The 13,480-nt window shown below is 33.8% G+C and overlaps 2 protein-coding genes, 1 long non-coding RNA gene and 1 other non-coding gene across 4 annotated transcripts; all 4 read left to right on the top strand.

Moving 5' to 3' along the window:
- The first annotated feature begins 681 nt into the window (after nucleotides 1–681).
- LOC114760475 (inactive protein RESTRICTED TEV MOVEMENT 2-like) lies at nucleotides 682–1,470 on the top strand. Its single transcript, XM_028949732.1, has 2 exons — nucleotides 682–819; nucleotides 1,001–1,470. The coding sequence occupies exons 1-2, from the start codon at nucleotides 702–704 to the stop codon at nucleotides 1,411–1,413; spliced, it is 531 nt and encodes a 176-aa protein (XP_028805565.1). The 5' UTR covers nucleotides 682–701; the 3' UTR covers nucleotides 1,414–1,470.
- A 1,753-nt stretch (nucleotides 1,471–3,223) lies between these two features.
- LOC114760470 (uncharacterized) lies at nucleotides 3,224–3,923 on the top strand. Its single transcript, XM_028949726.1, has 2 exons — nucleotides 3,224–3,366; nucleotides 3,448–3,923. The coding sequence occupies exons 1-2, from the start codon at nucleotides 3,252–3,254 to the stop codon at nucleotides 3,921–3,923; spliced, it is 591 nt and encodes a 196-aa protein (XP_028805559.1). The 5' UTR covers nucleotides 3,224–3,251.
- A 3,608-nt stretch (nucleotides 3,924–7,531) lies between these two features.
- On the top strand, nucleotides 7,532–7,604 carry TRNAF-GAA (transfer RNA phenylalanine (anticodon GAA)). The gene has a single exon. It is a non-coding gene; the product is annotated as a tRNA-Phe (tRNA).
- A 3,275-nt stretch (nucleotides 7,605–10,879) lies between these two features.
- LOC114760473 (uncharacterized) lies at nucleotides 10,880–11,653 on the top strand. Its single transcript, XR_003742061.1, has 2 exons — nucleotides 10,880–10,988; nucleotides 11,223–11,653. It is a non-coding gene; the product is annotated as an uncharacterized LOC114760473 (long non-coding RNA).
- Nucleotides 11,654–13,480: the final 1,827 nt, after the last annotated feature.

The raw sequence follows: 13,480 nt of genomic DNA, 5'->3' as shown, positions 1-13,480 counted from the left end.
CATATGATTAACAAGGTTATTTTAGGAAAGACAATAATTATTTATTATAAATAACTAACTTAACTAATTTTTTATATTTACAAATTAGTTATTCAGCTCTTATATTAAAGACCAAAAGGCATTATATATACATGCGTGTTGGGGGGGGTTGCTTGAACCTGAACTCTCAAACATCTTAATAAAGGCAAAGCATAGAAAGGAAGAAGAAATTCCAGATAGCCTCATTAACGATGAGCAATAGTAGTTTTTAAAATATTAAAGAGTCACAGTTGCTATGACTTGTGACGAGATATCAGCAAAAAATGCCATACTTCAAATTATTTTAAAAGCTTACATAAATATACCAAAATAATTTAAAAGTGATTTTTTTTAATAAAATTTTAAAAGTGATATTATGATGCCTCATCTTCATCTTGGGAGGAAAAGGTCAATCTAGTTTGATAAGAAATTAAAGTGAAACAGAGAAAAGCACTAAAAAAGGGATAACTTATGCAGGTGGGCTTAGTTAACCTATCACACAAATTATTCTGCACCAATTAAGAGGCAAAGCAAAGGCACCCTCGTTCCAATTCTCTTCACAAAATTCACACGACAATAATGTATTACTTCTATATAATGACAGATTCACACCAACCGTTCCTATTATGTTCTTCATTTCTTCATCATCAAAGATCAGAAGCCGTTACTAACATCTCACCATCATGGAAACAAATAAGGCTTCAGAAGCTCCCAGCAAGCGAGTCTATGAGTTTTTTGAACCTTACTGCAAATGGAAGACATCAGATGAAGGAACTGAGATTCTTGAGATTGAACTTAAAGGTATTTTATTTGCAACAAAACTTAGATCAAATTGCCTATGTGTAAATTTACTTATGAACTTGATCCAATAGATATAAATAACTTAATCTAAAGTTCTGTATATATATATATATATGTATGTATGTATGTATGTATTTCTGTCCGCAAATCTGGTATGGGACTTAATGAATTGAAATTGCAGGATTCAAGAGGGAGCAGCTTAAAGTTCAAGCCAACGAAAAGGGGATGTTGATAGTATCGGGAGAAAGGCCTGTGAGTGCGACTAAGTGGATTCGTTTCCGCAAAGAAACCACACTTCCCAAAGACTGCAATTACAAAGACATAAGAGCTAAGTTATCCAAAGGCTTTCTTTCCATTTTAATGCCCACAAAGCTTCCTACTCATCAGCTTCTTCCACCTCCTCCGGAAAATGACGATGACTCAGAAGAAGCACAGAAGAAGAAGTATAGTATTTGGGGAGTGAAGATTGATAAGGGAAGGTTTTTTAAAGTCGCGGTGGTTGTCACGGCGGTGGTTTTGGTCGTCGCCATTGCACGACTGGCTGAGGTTTATAGACGTCCACATGATGCTGCAAAGGATCACGTCCCTGTATAGATGTAATGAACGTCTCATTTTAATATTTCAATTATTTTATTACAAAAATAATAATGAAGAAGTTAAAGTTCTTGATATAAGATGATGCACACCAACCAGTATTTCTTCTTTCTCCGTGTTTCTTCCATTGATGTATATATTCCCTTTAAAACAAGCTAGAATTCTTTCACCAAAAAAACATAAAAGCTAGAATAATATATATTTAGGGTAGAGGGTAACTCTTTTAAAGTTGTTTTATGTATTCATATATACTTGAACTTCATACTTAAACCGTCAAAGTCCCTTTTCTGCAACCAATTATACCTGTTGGTTAAATTATGCATTTCTTTAGCTCCATGTACAATTTGGAAAAATTAAAAAAATGCAGATATGTCAAAACTACATTTGGGGGAGGGGGGACATTTGATTTTGCTATAGTGATACATTAAAGTCATAAAATCAACGACTGCAATTTTCTGAAGGATTACAGTCAGCTCATATCAACTTCAGCATGCATATTATATAGTAAACTAAAAGTGATTTTATAATATATCAAGTAAATATATGAAAAAAATTTTTATCCTAAACAGCCAGAAAACGACGTCGTTGAAGAATTGACGAATGCAACGGGCCAACACTGTGGATCGGACTAAAAACGAACCCCGATAATTAATGGACCCAAACCCGATAATAACTCCTTCGTACTTCATTGTCTTTCCTTCTTCTTTAGTCTTCACATTTGTTAGAGGTTGGTTGCTTCTTACTCGAGCGCTCAAGTGATTGATTCCTTTTAAATTCTAAGATGTTTATTTAGAAGAGGAGAGGACATGTAGCCAATTTTCTTTTTCAAAGAAACTTCCATACAATCATTTCAATGACACGTACAATCTAACGTGATTAAACCTTTAGATTTTGGTTAAAGAATGCTAAACATTTGTTAAGAATCTTAAACACTCGCCGCTACCCCTAGCTCTAAGTATAAAAACTAGTATATATGTGGTATAAATTACACTATAAGTTAATTCTTATATTTAAAACTGGAAGTTGTAGTAATTTGTGAAAAGTAGTGGCAGAAACGTAGCAAAGGGAGGACAATACAGGCGATAGAGATGGGGACAATCTAACAGAAAATGGGGATTATATTTTCAAGTAAGACTGTCACCTAGTCCAGTGTAATACTACATCCAAACCATTTATATAAGAGTTAGTTGGATAGCTAGATTTGAATTCAAATATACTACCTCAAGTCGTAAATATAAAATCTAGTTTGTAACGTAATTTGTATTATAAACTAGGTCTTATATTTAGAACCAGATATGGTAATATTTTAATCCATATTTTCTTTTTAATTTATAATTTTTTTTTCAAAATATTCCTATTGATTGTAAATGGTTCCTGCTAAAAAATAGTATCAATATACATGATTAAATATGGTAGTTCAGAGAGTCAATACATGTTTATTTTAAATACCTAATTTAACTCATTTTTTTAATATCCCCAAGTACAAGAAGTGATAATATGAATGTGAAGAAGAGAGAGGAAGAAGCGACACAAGATGGAATTACCGAATGTGAAAACAAATGGGAGGGGGATAACTTGAGCAAAGGCAATTCAATAATTCCTTCATGCCTCCACAAACCGAGAAGGAATTATTCTCTTCCAAATTGGCAAGCAAACCCATGAGAGATAGAGAGGCATGAAACTTCATCATGAACTCACATCACTGTATTTTCATTAAAAAGCAAATCCCAAAAAAGGAGATCCACAACAAGCATAGCTCCTTTTCTTTAACTACTCCAATCAACCAAATAAAATTACAAAACACAGAGAAGCTCCATATAACACACTATTTATTATATATGCAATATATCCAAACCATCATGGCTCTTGAACTTCGCCATAATCGCTTCTACGAGGTTTTTGAACCTCAATGCAAATGGAACAAATTTGAAACCCTTGATATCGATCTCAAAGGTATTCTTTCTCTTCCCATATTCTTGTTTTACTCTTCATTTTTTTTTTTTTTGAGATCAAATTAAAATCAAAATTTTGCAGGTTTCAAAACTGAACACGTAAAGGTTCAAATCAACCAGAGCAAAGGGATGCTGGTAATCCATGGAGAACGACCATTAGGTGGCACGACTACTAAATGGACCCGTTTTCGCAAAACCATCAAACTTTCTGAAGACTCAAATCTGAATGAGATCCGAGCCAAGTTTTCCGATGGGGTTCTTTCCATTCAGGTGCCAAAACAGGTGAAAGAACCAGGAAACGACGTCGTCGTCGGCAGAGAAGGTAGCCATTGGAGGGATTCTGCGGGTTGGGGAATAGTGAAGACCAGTAGTTGGGGGACCATGAAAGTTGCAGTGATGGCTTTGGCGGTGGTTACGGTGGGGATTACGATAGGAGCTAAATCAGCAGCGCCGCCGCCCCGACCAGTGCTCCCCAATAAGGAAGATGTCGTTGTGGATCGGGCTGTAAAGGAACCAGATAATCAATCCAAACCCGGCTTTAATTTTCTATTCAAATAGGCTGTGTTAAATTCGAACTCAGAGTTTTGATTAATTCCAAAACTGTAAATAGAATTCATGCTTATATTTGTATATATGGTGAAATTCGCATTATTGTTGCTAGTACATGAGTCTACGATTATAAAAACATATACTACATATAGCATGTTGAGTTTTTTTTTTTTGGTACTTTCATAATATCTCATAAATATGTATGAATATAGTATATAAATAAAAAATATTACTCTGACAGATGCATCAGAACATGCATCGCAGATTGCATACGGTGATTATAGAGGTAATTGTAGATTATCTACTAAAGTCCTGATATGGGGACAAGAAAATATACATACTTCGACGATCAAGCAATAAATAAATAATGGATCCATTTAGAATAGTTTATAAATAGTTTTTTAATCATGATTTATGGAATACGAAATAAAATATGAGAGCTTTTCTTCACTCCTCGTCTATGTAAGTGCGTTTGAGTTTTCCCGCACCTCTCTCTTAGGTGCAGGCCAAAAGGAGGTTGTCTGATTAGGGGCTTCTCAATTTTATAGGTTTGGGTTATCTTTTCTTCTTTCTTGGCATTTGTCATCTGGATTTGTGCAGTGGCATTTTGGGAAGAAGGTTCAGATTTGAGGTTCATTATCTCTTCATGAAGGCCCTAATTTGGTAGGTTTTTCAGATCTATCTATTCTAATCTGGTTTGGTTGTTAATGGAAGATTGGTTCTTTGCTCGGATTTAGTGGCTCTAGGTCAGGGAAGCTTTGGCAGTAGCGGTTGGAGTCTCATTAGAGAAAGACAGTGTCATTGTTGCTAGTAGTGGTTTTTCTGATGTGATGGCAATTGCGTGGTGGTGAATCTGCTCTCAAGATAGCATATGGTTTGTTAAAAGGGATGGGATTGTTAGGATGGTTCTTTGAACCCCCATCCCTTATTCTAGACATAGTTTTCGATGGTTCTCCTTTTTTCTAGAGTTTTCGATGGTTCTCCTTTTTGTCTAGCAGCGACAATGGCAGCAATGTGGGGGTCTGTTTGGCTTTGACCTAGGATTTGTGTTAGGGGTGTCTTTTGGGCTAGCTGGTAAAGCGGACTGGCAGTGCATATACGGGCCAGCCCGTGACAATGCGGATTGAAAGTGGTGTAGGCTAAAGTACAGGCTCGCATTTTGCCAACCTGAGCCTGCCAACCCATCTAATTTTTTTTTGTTGTTGTAAAAAGCTATTATTATTTGTATGGGTTGGGCTTAGTTTAAAATATTGAAATTAGACTTAGAGTCTTGAACTTGAGTAGTGGCTTGTGATAAAATAATGTGAGGATTAATTTATAATTTAAAAAGATATTTTAGAAAAACTAACACATATTTTTTTATAAATAATTAATTTAACCAGTTTTTTTATCCAACTTAATTAAGTAGATATTTTATATGTGTGTGTATATATAAGCATTACCTGTTTATTTAGTCTTATAAAGGTGTGTATAGTAACAAAAAATAGATGAAAAATAAAAGATGGACAATACTCTTTATATAACTACACACACATACAAAGTGCTTAATTACATATGTAATGATATGAATGAGACAATGTCCACATGGAATTTGAGGGTCAAAATTTTCCAACTATATTATATAATATATCGGGAATTTCATGAAAAAGTTTTTTTTTTTAAAAAAAAAAGTAGGCTAGCCTGTGGCAGAGCAAGCCAAAAGCGATGCAAGTTGAAGTGACACACACCTTGGTTGGCTAATATTTTGCCAGCCATTTCTGAGTCTACTTAGGGTATTGTTTGGGCTTTGGCCTTTTTGGTATTTTGATTCTTGAACTTTGCATTTATTTAATAAAATATACATATTTTCATAAACAAAAAAAAGAGTAGTTATTTTCTTGCTCTAATAGCAGTTTTAATCGCTACAATTTTGTGGCTACAATTTCACAAATCATGACTAAAACGACTATAGTTAAGTAGCAAGGTAGGAGAAAAGGGTAAAAGTGAAGTTGGTGCACATGGAATTGAAATCTTTAGTGTATAGGCTGGATTTCAATTGTATCAAATTTGATGGAAATGGAATTGGAAGATTTTCCAATTCCATCATACCAAACAAACTTCTTCATGAAAATGAATTCCATTTCTATTTCCATATCCCTCACAAGTATTAGTTTGGACGTTTGTTCCGGCCATTGGAATTGTTGTCACAAGGGAGGCAAATTCCGCACCAGCACTATCATTCTCTTCCAAACAATGATCTTTAACAAATTATTACTGACCATACATGAAATGTAAGGTATCCTTTATGGTTATCAATCTAACACTCCACTCCTAGCCATAAAGATCTTTTAGAGTCACATTATCTGGCAATTTCTTTCTCAAGCTATCTGCAAAACTTTTAGGTAGTGCTTGCAGTTTTTATTTAGTGAAATTTAATTTAATTAACATATTTGTCAATAAGGTACAGCATGGTGTAGAGATTTCTGATTGAGGAGAACGAGAGGAAAGGATCTAGTAAACATTTAGAGGTATTAAAGTAAATTTTCAAGATTTGGAAATTCCTAATTAGTCCTCTTTACTTGATTCTCTTCCAAGCATTGAACTTTAACGAATTGTTGCCGGGCATGCGTGAAGTGCAAGGTATTATTTTTGGTTTGTAAATCCAAGACTCCACTCGTCACCACTGAGACCTTTCCTAGTCATATTATCTATCAATTTCTTTTTCAAATCACCTGAAAAACTTTTAAGCAGTTATTGCAATTTTTATTTAATGAAATTTAATTTAACTAACATATTTGAGAATAAGATACAAGATGGTATGGAGATTTCTTATTGAAGAGAAAGGAAAAGAGGCAGTAAACATTTAGGAGTATTAAGGTAAATTTACTACATTTAGAAATTCCTAATTAATATTTTGGACTTGATTAATAATTAGTTAAAAGTGTGAGCCTGTTTAATTAAGGTTTTCTCACTACAAAATGAAAAGTAATTGTGGTAAACGTGGATCGAACACACAATCTTCATAACTTCAGCCTGATTCTCTCTCGACTAAGCTTAAATTTAATTGACATTTTCCCACTCAAAAATAAAAAGTAATTGCAGTGAACGTGGATCAGACACATGATTTTCATTCCGACGCTCTCCCAACTGAGCTATCACCACAAGTTGATGAATATGGTATATTATTTACTCAAAAATAAAAAAGTAAATTTCCAAGATTTAGGAATCCTTGAGTAGTCCTCGTGGCAAGCTTAGTTGCTGATTAGCTTGCTAAGGCTACTCTCAAAAGGAAATGTCCTTCATATTGGGTGCTTCACCCACCACCTTAGCTTTCGAATTTACTAAATTGCGATGTTTTTGAAGATAATATATCTATCTTTGGTTCAACTTATTTTGTTTTATTCTTTCATTTGATGATATGAATTTATCTAAGACGGCGCATGATTTATGAATGATAGTTATTTTTCTAAGAAAGAAATAGAATACAAGAATGAGAAGTTTTTAAGAAGATTAGATGAAGCGTTAAACGATTTTTGATATATCTGAAATAGCAAAAAATGCAAACAAGAAATTTATGGTGGTCCTCTAAACCATGCATATTTTGGTAATTAAATAAAACGCTCCACGCCTAGCAGCCTGCGGGGATAGCTCAGTTGGGAGAGCGTCAGACTGAAGATCTGAAGGTCGCGTGTTCGATCCACGCTCACCGCACGTCTTGAACTTTTTGTCGAACCCCACCCCTTTTACTGATCCCTTTGACTCTGTTTTTCCAATATCCCATTTTCGAACTTTGATGCCCCACTATGCAACAAGCATCTTATGATTCAACAACTGTGGTTGTTTGTTGCTGGAATATTGGCTCCAATGAAAGCATGAGACTTCAATGAATGGCGGAGATGAGCCTCTCTATAGTGAACCCGTCAATGATAATTAGTACTGGTCTTTTGCACTAAACAATTATCATAGCTTGGTAGTCCATAACTCCGGTATCATTTCTGCCGCTAAGCAACGGGCTTGTAGATTTTCACTGATACGTATGAGCCTGTACTACTGCTCCAATGATGATCTATTATGAAACTTTCCAATTATATTGTTCCAATTTCTGAAACTTCTTCCTGATGTGTGTGGAGCTGAAGGGACACCTGAGTAGGTTTTGCCAGGCTTCTTATTGTTTATTTATTCATCTGCATATATTTGAGAACCTCTTTTTCTCTCTGCCCCCTTCTCGGGCAGAAAAGAAGCATACAGATGAAGGGAATCTGTTTAGTTCCTGGCATACTCTTTTTTTTTGTTTTTTGTCCCCCCGTGGATCATCTAGTTTCTAAGATTGGATGTGTATTTGTTACCATAACTCTTGTACTTTAAGTGTATTATTCTTTGAAGAAAAGGATCACTTCCGATTGATGCTAGGGAGGGGCTCAAGTGATATCGTCCATAGTCATCTCCTTGCTTGCTCCCATTGGTGTAATGTGATGTTGAGCTGATATAACATTAATAAATTCAACTAGTGTGTGTGGTCAAATCTGGTGCTTTATTGGATCTTGGGGTTGTTCCTATGCCCCTCCTTAGGAAACTTCCTCCTCTTGTCCTCTGCGCTGTCCAATCCATAACAAGCGGGACCTTATTGGACACTGCAAAGTATGGGTGTTTCTCTGTCTGCACTAAGTCTTCTATGTCATCTCTGAGGCCTCTGCAATATTCTATGCCATGATAATGTCAGAATCTGCGTTGCTGATGACTTTTCCCCTCACGTTCTAATTGGTGGGACTTCCTCCGAAATCTTCCCTTCTCTACATTCATCAATAATTCCACAAGGGAGACTGTTAAATAAGTATAGTAGCTTATGTTGAACTGACTGCCAAAGTCATTGTTATTTCTCTCTTGGTCAATAATAGGCGTCCTTTCTTCTTCTTCCTTGATGCAATTTTCTGCTTAATTGTGTTGCCTTGTAAGTTTAGAATTGATTTCAAGTTTCTTCTTCGCTGGGTTGAGTTTCAATTTTTTTGACTATAATTTTGAAGTCATGGGACTGATGATTGTTCCCTTGTCCAGTTTTCTAACGATGCATAATCTTTCATTGAAATGTTTTATGTAACTTGTTGGCAACACCTGCAAAATTAATAAAAATATGGTTTGGGTCATGTCCAAGAATATTATCTTTAAGAATTATTCTGCCAGACAGATTATAATAAAAGACAATACTCCCTAAGATTAAACGAACCCCTCCCACATAGAGTAAGGTAACAAAATAACAAAAATTTAAAACTTAAGAAAAGAGAGAGAAGAGGAGAGCTCAGGGATAGAACTCGACACACTCTGACCATGCGTCATGTATTGCACTTTTATAGGCAAATAATGTGTGACTCTTGGGCTACCATAATGGTGATTAAAAATGGTTTTAATGATAATTAAAAGGACAGTTTTTAAACAATTAATTAAGATGAATTAAAACATTTTAACGCCATTGAATGTGGTTAAAGAATAAAACTGACTAATTAAGACACATAAATGTTTTAACAGTCATCTCTAATGATCATTTTTAAAGACTTCTCTTCTCAATTATTTTATTAGCTCAAGCTCACATCTTAGTTAACACTGAGGTTTTCTCAATTTTAAGTAATATGTGATTTTTTTTTACATACTCATACACTGAAACTCCAACAGTACTATCTTGAGTTCCATCTTCTCTTTTGATTTTGATGCAGCCCTTGGAGAGAAAATTCTTCCAGGGACTGAATGCTTTTTGTGAACCGAGCATCAGGTGAGCCTTGGGGAGGCCATTGAGTCATATCCTTGCCCCATCTTTCAGGATGTAACGTGCACTTCTACTTAATAGAGATAGTTGGGATAGGCCCGTTATTCATAGATTGAAGTTTTGGAGATAATGAACAACATACCTTTCTATTTATTCTTCTCAAAGGCTTTGCCTCTTCTAGATTTCATTTGTATAACCAAGGAGTTCTTGAACACTATGAAGCTTGCATCTTTGACTTGGGGGATGTGTTTGCTCTTTTATCTCAGCATGTCTTCCAGAGCCTCTTGTTCCTCTTTTTGGGCTCACTGTCACAGTTGTTATTATTACTACGTCCTCTGATCTTTAATGTAAAACTCACTTGACTAATTTGAAGAGATTAAAAAAACTAAAAAAAATTACTTTAAAGTATTTATATTTATTATTTTTTCTTCAAACTAATTTGTCTAATTTATAAATTGATATAGTACTCCAATATATTTTAGTGATACATATAAATATTTGAGAAAAATAAAGTAACATATGATATAATTAAGTAATTTTTTAACCTTTTTAATCTCCTCAAATTAGTCAATTATGTATTATATTAAAAACCGGAGTTAGTATCTCTTTTTAGCGTATTCTGCTTCTGTCAAGATGATACTATGAGATAAACAATGCACGTAATTCAATGATAAAATTTAATTTTTTTTTGGGAAAAAAATAAAATTACCAAAGAAAGATTACTTTTAGATATCAAAATCCACTTCATTTTAAATGTGTAATACCTTATCAGGAAAAAAATTTATATCATTTTGTGAAAATTAGACTCTGACTTTCTGGAAGACCCGAATAAGAGAACGACCCAAGAAATTGACTCGTTAATCAATAAACTTCATTCATAAATAATTCCACTGAAAAAAAAAAGGTCATCTTATTGACGAATTTTCAATCAATAGTGGCTGCGGAACGTACATGAAGCTTATTTGTGATACAAACATTTGATTCCTTAACCCTAAGATTATATATAGGCTACCCACCATGCATGCAAACGAATATTATAATCTTACATAGTTGAGAATATGGGACTAGCCCAGAACCATAAATGAAGCAACCATCCATGGAAAGCAACAAATTGTTATTTTCTTGGGGAGGAAGAATACCTCTTATAGATAACTCTATATAAGTGAATAGACGCCACAATCCACTTTACGTGTAGGAGTCAGATCAATATTCCAAATCCAAGAGCATAATGGGAAAGTTCCCAGAAGGATGTGCCAACTGCTCATCATGTGATGTTTTTGAACCATCGTGCGAAAGGACTGAAGGAAAGACGAAGTTGTTTTTTAAAATTGATGTTAAAGGTTTGTAATATCCTCCCTTTTATCGATTTGGATTCTCTCCTGATGCGAATATACTCCTCTAGTCCTAAATGTAAGACCCTTATACATTTAGGACCGGAGGAGTATCAAGTATTTTAATTTTGCATGATATTTAAAAGTTTTTTTTCCTTTACTTGGATCACTATTTTTCTTCTCCGTTTATATATGGATTATATAACATTTCAGTCTTGGTGTGCATGCATGTGTATTATAAAGGTTACAGTAAGTCACAGCTACATGTTAAAACCGAGAAGGGGAGATTGATAATATGGGGAGAACGACGCGCGGGGGAAATTAGCCTTCGGAACGATTCCACTGAAATGGCAATGGAAGAAAAAGGAAATTCGCCCCTTTCTTGTTTGGTTGTGACCGTTTCACGGCGCCAAGCTTACCATCACAATAAAGAAAGGCACACTTTTGGTCTGACGTGAAGAATATATATAGCTTTTGCACTCTGAATCCACGTTGAAGAAATACTATTCCACAGTGAAAGCGCGTCATGATTTGGCTTACCGAGTCGCGGGTCCCTGGTCCTCTGTTACTTATTCAGATTGCTGTGATGATCAAGTGCACATGTGGAAGCCGCACAAAGGCACAAATAAATAAATAAATCAATCAAAATTAACATGATAATTAACTTTGTCGTATTCATTTATTGTTATATGACTGTTTGATTAGGTTAAAATTTAAACATTGTTGTGTTTAATTGAGAGGCAGTTATCTCGACATGGACTCCAACTAAAATCCGGGTACTTACATGGCCAAAGCGTCCAACAGGGTATAGATTTCAAAAAATAATATAGATCAAAAATATATATTATTTTTTAAATTGTTTAGATCCTATGTAATACTTCGTTCTTTGAGAAATATTACTTGACCTTTTTAATATTTGATACTATTTCTGGTCTTTAATATAGACTTGATTAACTAATTTGAGAGATTAAAAAAACTAAATAAATTACTTAATTATAGCATATGTTAATAACCTTCTAAAATATTTATATGTATAATAGATTATTATATATAGTTTATAAGTTTAGCAAATTAGTTGGGAGGAGGATGATAAATATAATACTTTAAACTAACTTATTTAGTTTCTTTAATCTTTCCAAATTAATCAATTGGGTTTAATATATAAATATATGTTATTTTTAAAAGAAGAGGTTTGCATCATGCCTTATGATTAGAATTGATATAACTCTTGTATTAAAAAAAAAAGAGAAAAAGATAATTAAAATACCCTCAAACAGACCCCAGGTACTATTTTGAAATACTATTTTTTAAAATATTGTCATCTCAGCACTTCCGACTGCCAGAGCTCCGACGCCGGCGACCCTTTCTGTGGCCAGCCACCGGAGCTCCTACACATGTCACCGGAACTCCGGTGACCAGTTATCGGAGCTCCAATAACTACTCTTTCTTATGTAAAAATATTTATATGTATAATTAGATTATATATTAGTTTATAAGTTTAGCAAATTAGTTTGGAGGAGGATGATAAAATAAATACTTTAAACTAACTTATTTAGTTTCTTTAATCTTTCCAATTAATCAATTGGGTTAATATATAAATATATGTTATTTTTAAAAGAAGAGGTTTGCATCATGCCTTATGATTAGAATTGATATAACTCTTGTATAAAAAAAAAAAGAAAAAAGATAATAAAATACCCTCAAACAGACCCCAGGTACTATTTTGAAATTTTTAAATTTTGTAAAATTAAACAAACACCCTTTATTGTTTTTTACTATTTTTTTAAATATTGTCATCTCAGCACTTCCAGCTGCCAGAGCTCCGACGCCGGCGACCCTTTCTGTGGCCAGCCACCGGAACTCCTACACATGTCACCAGAACTCCGGTGATCAGTTATCGAAGCTCCAATAACTACTCTTTCTTATGTATTAACTACTCTTTTTTAGCTATTAACTACGTTTGTTTTTAAAACTCTAATGACTACTTTTGTTTAGCTACTGACTACTCTAATATTGCGATTGACCACTTTCATTTTTAAAATTTTGGTGACTAATCTTATTTAGCTATTGAGTACTATAGTTTCACTATTAACTATTTTTGTTTCAAAAATTCAAAAAATGCCTTAAGTATTGTTAGAGATTTAGTGACTAATTTTTGTTTAGTTATTTACTATTATTGTGTAGTCAATAACTATAAATAAGTAGTCACTAGAACTTTAAAATAAAAGTAGTCAATAATAAATTAAAGTAATCAATAGCTATATAAAAGTTTGTCAAGAGTAAAGACACTATTGTCATTTCACAAGATTTAAAATTTCAAAATAGTATTTGGAGTCTAATTTGGCTAATTTCACAAGATGAATCAACTGAATACTGAGTAGAGGATAATTACAGTTATTAATAGATAAGGAAGCTAAAAACCTGAAAAATTTACTAAAGCAACAGTTTCGGTTGTTGGATCCAATATCAACATAATATTTTTTTAAAATAAAGGTTACAAT

This window comes from Neltuma alba, unplaced genomic scaffold (assembly GCF_004799145.2).
Source record: "Neltuma alba isolate B1F8T4 unplaced genomic scaffold, ASM479914v2 tig00010981_pilon, whole genome shotgun sequence".
Taxonomy (NCBI): Eukaryota; Viridiplantae; Streptophyta; class Magnoliopsida; order Fabales; family Fabaceae; genus Neltuma; species Neltuma alba.
Note: the sequence above shows the minus strand (reverse complement) of the source record. Positions and strands in the feature narration are given on the sequence as shown.